General features: G+C 46.5%; 1 protein-coding gene across 1 annotated transcript; it reads left to right on the forward strand.

Annotated features, from left to right (window-relative positions):
• The first annotated feature begins 5,858 nt into the window (after positions 1 to 5,858).
• On the forward strand, positions 5,859 to 8,820 carry DCTPP1 (dCTP pyrophosphatase 1). Its single transcript, XM_077140231.1, has 3 exons — positions 5,859 to 6,018; positions 6,744 to 6,854; positions 8,402 to 8,820. Exons 1-3 carry the CDS (start codon positions 5,918 to 5,920, stop codon positions 8,700 to 8,702), a joined length of 513 nt encoding a protein of 170 aa, XP_076996346.1. The 5' UTR covers positions 5,859 to 5,917; the 3' UTR covers positions 8,703 to 8,820.
• The last annotated feature ends 618 nt before the right edge of the window (positions 8,821 to 9,438 follow it).

A 9,438-nucleotide genomic window follows, 5' to 3' on the forward strand; every position in this document is an offset into this window, starting at 1 on the left:
AGTAAATGTTACTATGAGCCAACCACTGTGATAGGTGCTGGGGATACAACCATGAGAATTATATGCATTATCCCTGTTCTCCCAGCACTCACATGAAGTGTCTTTGGAGGTCACCTAGCTAGATCCCCATTCTATAGATAGAGAAATTGTGACTCAGGAAAAAGAACTGACTCTCCCAATGGCCCATTAGTGGGCAGTTTCTCAATCACCTGACTCCCAGTTTCCCATCACACCGTGATGTCTTTGGGGACTCTGATTAGTCCAGGTTCCCCCATCACCACCCTACTCTGACCTAATGATCCCAAAGCTTCTGGCCTCTGCTATTTTGTTTTCTACTGGCTTCATCACTGCCTTCACCCTAAAGTTTCTCAACTCTGCCATTCTGGAACCAGTCACACCACCCTGGCCCTGGAGAAGAAAGTGGCCAGAATCTTTGGAGTAGGAGGGCACCTGTCCTGTCATTAAATATTTATTAGCCTGCACTGGGGGAACATCTTGGACTTGTAAAGGCTAGCGCACCTAGACTCTTGGCTGGGGTAGACTTGTAAAGGGCGCAATCAAAGGCAAGTCAACCACAATAAATATGGTCCTGGTTAAAGCAGGGAGGTTGGGTTGCTGAGACGGTCTGGGGAGAATGGGGAAGACTGCCTGGGTGTGGGGAGAAGGAATAATCTGGAGTGAAGAGTGCAGATGATGGACCAATCATAGGTTCAGATCTGTTCTCCCTCCTTGCCCCCACAGTAGCCTCCCCTACTACCCCAACTCTGTGCTGTGCTGAGGCTGGGCTTCACTAGTGTTCAGAGGATGATGTGTTGGAGCAAAAGGAACTTGGATGTCCCGACTGGATGATATACAAGAGCCTTATGGCTCTGCCAGAGATCTCCTGGGAGGAAGCCAGAGGAAGTGCCTCCTCTTTCCCATCAATCTCCAAGGAACATCTGACCTATGGGCTCTAGAAGTCCTGGTCTTCCCCAATAAGAGACGTAGAGCACTCCTGAGAAAGCATCTCTCCAGGTAGTGTTTTATAGTTCAGTACAAGAGTATTGGTCCCTGTCTGGAGCTGTTCTGGCTATAGCTCAGCAAACACTAGGGAAGGAGCTAGCAGAAGTAAGTGGCTCCTTAAACTTCCAGTTCCCAGACCCATAAGGCAAGCCAAAGCTCTAAACTCAGACCTGTATGTCCATCTGCCTGTCAGACATCTTGGACTCAAAGTGTCTGTGGTAGGTTGAATTAGGTATCCCCACAAACACATGCTCTTAATCTAATTTTTTTAATGTTTATTTTAGTAACATACATACCACTTAAAATCCTCCTTAAACCACATCCAGATATATAATTCAGTGGTGGTAATTACATTCACAATGTTATGCTACCATCACCATCATCTAGTACCAAAACTTTTCCATCACTCTAAACAGAAATTCTACACCAATTAAGCCTTAACTCCCCAATCTGTCCCTCTCCTAGTAACCTGTATTCTATTTTCTGACTCTATAAATTCGCTTATTCTAATTATTTTATATCAGTGAGATCATACAATATTTGTCCTTCTGTTTCTGGCTGATTTCACTCAACACAATGTCTTCAAGTTTCATCCATGCTGTTGCATGATTTGGGACTTTGTTCCTTTTCATGGCTGTATAATATTCCATATTTACTTATCCATTCATCTGTTGATGGACACTTGGGTTGCTTCCATCGTATGGCAATTGTGAATGATGGCACGCAAACATAGGTATGCAGTTATCTGTTCGAGTCCCTGCTTTCATTTATTTTGGGTATACACCTAGAAGTGTGATGGCCAAGTCATGTGGTAATACTATACTTAACTTTCTGAGGAACTTCCAAATCTTGTTATAGAAGCTGCAACATTTTACATTCCTACTAACAATCAGTGTGTCTTCCTGTTTTACCACATCCTCTCCAGCACTTGATAGCATTGTTTTTCTTTTTTAATAGTAGACATTCTAGTAGGTGTGAAGTGGTATTTCACTGTGGCTTTGATTTGCATTTCTTTAATGGCTAAGGATGTTAAGCATCTTTTCATGTGCTTTTTTGCCATTTGTATATCGTTTTTTGAGGTATATCAATTATTCAAGGGTTTTGCCCATTTTTTTAATTGGGATGTTGTCATTGAGTGTAGGAGTTCTTTATAAATTCTGGATATTAAACACTTATCAGATATGTGGCTTATAAATATTTTCTCACATTCTGTACATTATCTTTTTACTTTCATGATGAAGTCCTTTGATGTACAAAAGCTGTTCTTTTGCTGCCTGTGACATGCTCTTAGTCTTAATCCGCATCCGTATGGGTGTGAACTCATTGTAAATAGAACCTCTTGAAGGTGTCACTTTTAATTTAAATGTGGCCACCTGAATGATGGTGGGTCTTAATCCAGATTACTGAAGGCCTTATAAAGAGGAAGTACAGGAAGGAGCCAGAAGCAGGAAGTCAGTGGGAACCCAGAAGAAAGGAGAGGACATCGCCATGTGACAGGGGGCAGAAATATTACCAAGGAACCCCAATGATTGCCAGAAGCCATCCTCAGAATGCTGCAGATTTTGAGAACAGAACAAGCCTTGCTGATATTGTGATTTTGGACTTCTTCTAGCCTCAAAACCATGAGCCAATAAATTCCTGTTGTTTAAGCCAGTACCAGTTTGTGGTATTTATGGTATCAGCTCAGGCAAATTACGACAGTGTCCTAAACTAAGTTTATTATCTTTCCTTCCTCTACAACTCTCAAGTCTTCTGTGTCCTCGTTTCAGCAAATGGCCAAACTATCCATCCCATTCTCCCAACCTGAAAGCCAAGAGTTACCCAGAATTCCCTTTTCTACTGTCCCACATATCCAAACTTCAGTGTGCCTACATCTGTGGCTAATTCTTTGCCCTCATCTTACCCAGAAGCTCAGTCAGATGTTCACTCATTCTGGAAACATTCCTCTCTTAGCCTTCATTATACCACATTCTGCCAATTTTTCTCCTATTTCATTTACCAATTCTCCTCTGCTCAACTGCTAAAAGCTGGTATTTACCAAATCTTGGTCTTGTCTACCTAGATTCTTGTAATAGTCTGTCTCCTCCAGTTCCATGACATTAAGGACTGTCTAAATGGCTGAGATTTTGAATCTCAGGATCTGAGAATCTGAATATGTTAGGCTCATAAATTTACATGCCAACTTAAATGCATGTTAAATTTGTCTTACCCTAAACGAAACTCTTGATGCCCCAAGTGTTCAAACCTGCACCCACTTCAACATCCCCCTCCTAATATGAGACTCCATTCACTCTTCAAGTTGCTCAACACTCAAAATCTATAAGCCATGCTTGATTCTACCTTTTCTCCCATCCTCCACTTCTAAAAAGCAACAAGACCTATGGAACTATCTCCAAAATATGTTCTCCACCTTCACCCACCAACATCTCTTGCTGGAGAACTGCAGTAGCTTCATTAAGTGGTCTCCCTGCTTCTATTTTTTCCCTCCTCCAACACAGTAGCCAGAGGGCTCATAAATGCAAAATATGATTAAATCACTTCCCTGCTAAAACCTTCCAAATGGTTTTCATGATACTTAAAATAAAAGACTTGTTTCTATTCCATGGGTGTGACAAGGTGCTACCTGATCTGGCCTCTGTTCTGGCCTGCCACCCCATATCCACTCACTCTCCCCCTTGCTTATTATATTCCTGCCACCCTGAAATTCTTACTGCCTGTGAAATATACCAAGCCTGTACTGCTTTAAGCACTTTTCCCTCTATTTAGAACTCTATTGCCCCAGATTTTTGCTCATCTTAAATGATGTCACTGCCTCAAAGACAAGGAACAGGAAACCCAACTAAAAGATGCTTGACTAATAAAGAGATTTATCTTATAAACCAGAGCCCCAAGTTTGGGTATTTTGTAAGTTGTGAGCTGACTCATCAGTGTCATCAAAGATTCAGGTCCTGTCTATCTTGTTCATCTGTCAATCTCAGCCTGTGAACTAGCTGCCCTCCCAATCCCATTTTCTCACCAACACCTAGAGGTAAAAACATCCCTGGGTCCCTTTTTGTTTCTACATGGGCAGGTTCCGGGAAATGAACCTGGGTCTCCTGCATGGCAGGAGAGAACTCTGCTGCTGAGCCACTGTGGCCTGCCCAGGTCTCTTTTTTTTTTTAAAGAACTAAGAACTTTCCCCAAAAGTCCCCAACCAATTTCTTTTTACTTCTTATTGACAAGAATAGATCATAGGTTCATCAATAACCCAATCAATGGTCAGGGAAATGGGACCACAATGATGGGTAGGCCAATCAAGTGGGGGAGGGAACAAAATCATTGTTCTGCAAGAATGGGGAAAGGGGAAAGGGCGGTTAAGTAGGTGACCAACAATGCCTACCAACTTCCCTGGGCCATACAGTATAAAGATTCCTCCAATCACTTTTCATTGCATTAAAAATACTGTAACATTTTAAATTTTCTTCCTAGTACTTATCACTATCTGAGGCAATATACTGTAGTAGCTAATAACACAAACTCTGAAGGAAGCTACCTTCATTTGAAACCTGGCTGTACCACCGTAATGGCTGTTGACCTTGAATAAATGACTTAACCTCTGAGTTTATTTAATAGGAATGATAATAATACCTACCTCATACAGTTGCTGCAAGGATGAAATGAGTTAATACATTTATAATGTTTTAAACAGCTACCGTAGCTCCAGTTCAATCCTGAGGTCCAGCTGTATCCTGGAGACACTCTTGTATCCTTATAAAAAATTCCCTTTTCTTGCTTAAAACGGTTCAAATTTGTTTTTGTTGTCACATTCAACTTTAACAGTTGAAGAGTATCCATCGCATAAATATATTTCAAAGTACCGACTCCTCTGTTGACGGCCATTTCATTTATTTCCAAGTTCACTATTACAAACAAAACTGCAATAAACTTCGTGTACACTAGTACCAACTTCTCAAAGGTATTTCCACCTAGAAGTGGAATTGCCACACTTTGGGGATCTTAATTCCTGAACTTGGACTTTCCACCCTTTCCTCCACTCTCTTATTCTTTCTCTCCCACCAAACTCCAGGCCCCTTTAAATTACTGGACAGCAGACAGTGGCCCTTGATAGGCTTACAATAAATATTTCCTTATACCATTAAATTCCTTCTTGGGTTTCATAAAGCTCTCTACTCTTCCCTTTGCCAATAACTCACTGGTTCTCAGATTCGAAAGTGAGTTCCGCCATTCACCATCTCATCAATCCTCTAATGCAACAGAGCTTGGTGCTTTCAGAGAACCTTAAGGGAAGGTGGGTGACCTGTGAGGCTGGAGAGGTGGGCAGAGGCCAGACCACAACGACAAATCCCCTCGGGGACGCGGGCCACCTCCTTCCAAAGACATAAACCAGGTGAGGAAGAAGGAGCTGAAGTGGGACAGGAAACCGTGCTCCTCATCCTGACACTGAGCCGCTCTCTCCACCAGTGCGGACACTGGTCAGCGCCCCTAAACCTGAGAGACTATGCCTGCGGCCCTTCAATTCTGGAGTTCTCCCTGAAAGCCCCCTCCGTTTCGCTTTGGCGCCATCTGGCGCCCACAAGGGAAATGAAGCGCTTGGGTCTCCACGCCCTCTGCCCTTTTCTCTTTGTCTCTTCGCGGCGTCGAATCTGGTACCCAGGTCTTTAAGATGTTTGGCCAAATCAGAAGAGCTCGAGGGGGCCTGAGTAGGCGCGTCCTCGGGTAGCTCCCTCGGATTGGTACAGTTCGGGCAAGGGGCGGGCTGTAACAAATGCCAAATATGTTATTGGTCTTTCCTTTGGCTCCTCCCCGTCGAGGAACCAAGACCGCCCGTGATTGGTCAGGACCTCTGAAGGCGGGCTCGGAGCTGGCCGCGGAGTTCTCCCTTGCAATCAGGGCTGCAGCCACCCGGGTGGGCGACATGTCCCAGGCTGCTGGGGACGCGCGTGGGAACGCGGGAGGAGAGGGCACGGCCGCTGCGGCCCCGTTTACCTTCAGCCCGGAACCCACGCTCGAGGACATGTAAGCTGTCCTTGCCTAGCCTGGGCTGGGGCTCACCCACCCTTTCTCCCTTCTTTGGGGGAGGGTCCCGCCACGTGGTCAGAAAGAAGGCTGGCAGCGGCGCTCGGATCCCGGCCTTTTTGGCTGACCTCGAGTGAGCCTGCTGATCCTCTCATCTGCAAAATGGGCGCAGCGGTGCACACCCGAGGCAGTGGAAGTCGGGTGACGCCCCGTGAGTAAAATTAGGCCCACCTTTCAGCCCAGCCCTGGGGAGATACCAGAGTCTGTATGGCCTCTGCCTTCCAGGAGTGGGTGGTAAGACAAGGGTAAATGAAATGCTAAGAGGGTGGGAGACATTTCTTGCTGAAAGAAATCACGGAAGGCTTTTTAGTGGAAGTGGTCCTAGAGCTGCGCCCTGTAAGATAAGTAGGATATAGATGGGCAGAGATAGGGGGACGAGATTCTGGGTGGAGGAAACTGCAGCAGCAGCAGCAGAAAGCGGAATAGTGCAGAAGACGGTATTGTTTGATTTGGCCAGAGTTTAGGATGTATTTAGGAGAACAATAGGGAAACCAAGTCCCATAGAGAAGGATTGAGTTGCCCACGGCCATCCAGAGAATTGGCTGTAGAATCTCCTAGTGCCCATGTCCCCATTACATATCACTGGGGTCCTGGGCCCTGTGTCTTCTCTTCCCTCAGCCTCTAACCCTGGGACTCTGGGCTTCCACCCCTTTGTCCTATTGCAGCCGCCGCCTCCACGCTGAGTTTGCCGCTGAGCGAGACTGGGGCCAGTTCCACCAGCCTCGGAACCTGCTCTTGGCCTTGGTGGGGGAAGTGGGGGAGCTGGCCGAGCTCTTGTGAGTAGATGGAAAGGCCTGTGTGTTGCTGGGGGGAGGGTGGGAGAGGATTTTATTTGATTTTCAAACATTCATGGATTCAGTTTCCCCTTCATGAAGGCATTCTTTGTGCCTTGGGACTGGGGATACAGAGATGATTCCCTTACCATGTCCCTTCTAGGGGCACCTTGTCTCCTAGCACAGACAGGCAGATCTAGGCCTGAGCTGGGGGGGTGGGTAGTAGCAACAACCTTTTTCCTGGACCTCTGGGTGGAGAAGGAAGGTGTTCTATGGTCCTGCCTGTTGAGGAAATACATTTGCAAATGTAGTGAGGCAGGAAAGGGCCAGTTAAATTAAGGGGAAATCTGAATGTAAGCACCTCAAGGAAGAGCAGGGATTTTGTATCTGTTTTATTTCCTGGTATGTCCCAAGTGCCTAGCACACAATGGCCACTCACTATTATACCTACTTAATGAGTGGCAGGGTAGTGGAGGACAGGTGGGAGATGAACCCAGAAAGATAGAATTGGGGCTAGAAAGTGATGGAATTTGGACAGAAGACCTGACCAGATTTGGGTAGAAGAAAGACTGCTGTGTCTGCAGGGTGGACTTGATCCCAAGAGAGTGGAGGTAGGTAGGTCTACCTGTGAGGAGGTAGTTGCTGTGGAGATGGCAAAACCATTCATTACAGATTTAAGAGCATCTGCTGTGTGCTGGATAGTCCCTGAACAAGACAAGCACATTTCCCACTTTCACACAACTGACATTTTAGTGGAAGGAGACTGACAATAAATGGATAAACTAACTTTAAAAGATCTGGAATCATGAAAGGAATATGACAAAAATAACACAAGGTGATGAGAGAAGGTAAGTGGGAAAGCAAAGCCTTTTCCGAGGTGACATTTGAGCTGAAGCCAGAATAACAGGAAAGAGCCAGCCAGGGGTAAGGAAGAGGAAAAACATTCAAGGCAGTGGGAGTAGGACATACAAAGGCCCTGCAATAGCTTGGCCTGTTTCTTCGACAGAAAACGGTGGAGTGGCTGCAGGTGGGGAGGAGGAGGGAGCGTGGTGGGCAGTGACATTGGAAGAGGCTGGAGGAAGATCATGTAAGGCTAGTAAGCATGTTTAGATTTAGTTTAGAGTTCATTCCAAACACCGTTAGGAGCTATTCAGCAAGGACAAAGAGTAATCTGTGCTTTTAAAGGATGGTTCTAGGCAAAAGTAGAAGTAGAAAAGATGAATCAGGAGGTTCCCCAGTGGTCCAGGCCTGAGGTTTAGTCTGGGGTTGCAATGGTAGCACTAGAGAGAATGAAATTTGGTCTCAACGCCCTGGCTGAGCAAGTGAAATGTGCCTTTGGCCTCTCCAGCTCAGGTAGGGTCCCAGAGGTCTGGATGAATCCTCTGTGGGGGTCTCCTCCCCACTCTAACTCTGTCTAGGGCCCAGATGGGTTCGGTTGACCTTGGAGGGAGGTGGTTGAGTTCATCACTGCAAGGGCTTAGTGCTCAATGGGGAGGTGGAGCCCATTCATAGCTAGCATGTGTGTGTCTGTTTGTGTGTTCTGCCTCCAGTCAGTGGAAGCCTGATGAGGAACCTGGACCCCAAGCCTGGCCCCCCAGGGAGCGGACAGCCCTCCAGGAGGAGCTTAGTGACGTCCTCATCTACCTGGTGGCACTGGCAGCCCGCTGCCATGTGGATCTGCCTCAAGCAGTTCTCTCCAAAATGGATACCAACCGGAGACGCTACCCAGCCCATCTGTCCCGCGGTTCTGCCTGCAAGTATACGGACTTGCCCCATGGGGCTGCCTCCAAAGACCAGGCTGTGGGGCCTGCAGAACTTGTCCCTGAGTCCATGGGCCAGGCTTCCACCTAGAGAGACATGAGCACCAGACCTGTGACTCGAGGAGCAGAAGGTGGTCCAACCATGGAACCTTGTCCTAATCCTTTCCAAACAGATCATGGGCTGGGGACCATACATCTCCTGAAGACAACTTCATGGTGTTTTCTTTCCCAATAAAACAGCTTGGGGCAGCAACCTCTGGATTCCTCCTATGGTGGCTGGGAAGGCTTTGTGAATAGGCACCAGAGAGGGGCACCAGGATGCCTCTGAGCTCCTAAGTTCCCATGTTTTACTATCATCTCTTCCCCTCTCAGAGCATATGAAGTGGGTAGGAAGCTGTATGAAGTGTTGGTTAAGAGTCCAGATTCTGGTACCAGGCTGTCTAGGTTCAAATGCCATCTTTGACACTTATGAGCTAGATGATGTTCATCTGTCTTCCTCTGTCTGCACCTCAATTTTCTCATCTATAAAATGAAAATAGCAGTAGGTACCTGATAGGTTGTAAGGCTTAAGAGAGTTATTACATTCAGTGTTCTTAGAACGGTGGCTGGCACTTATCAAGTACTTCATGAGTCTGCAGTTGTTACCTTTTTGCCTTTTCAGCTGAAAACTTGTAAGGGCCCAGAACAGGAAGTGCCAGCAGTTAAGGGAGGCCCAGACCTACAACCCAGCCTCATGTCCTCCAGGCCTGTGAGATCTTCTGCCTGCACCCCCAGCACAAATCTGGGCCAGGTCTCTGGTATGGAGTAGAGCAGGATCTCCTCTCCTG

The sequence above is a fragment of the Tamandua tetradactyla genome, chromosome 23 (genome assembly GCF_023851605.1).
Source record: "Tamandua tetradactyla isolate mTamTet1 chromosome 23, mTamTet1.pri, whole genome shotgun sequence".
Lineage (NCBI taxonomy): Eukaryota > Metazoa > Chordata > Mammalia > Pilosa > Myrmecophagidae > Tamandua > Tamandua tetradactyla.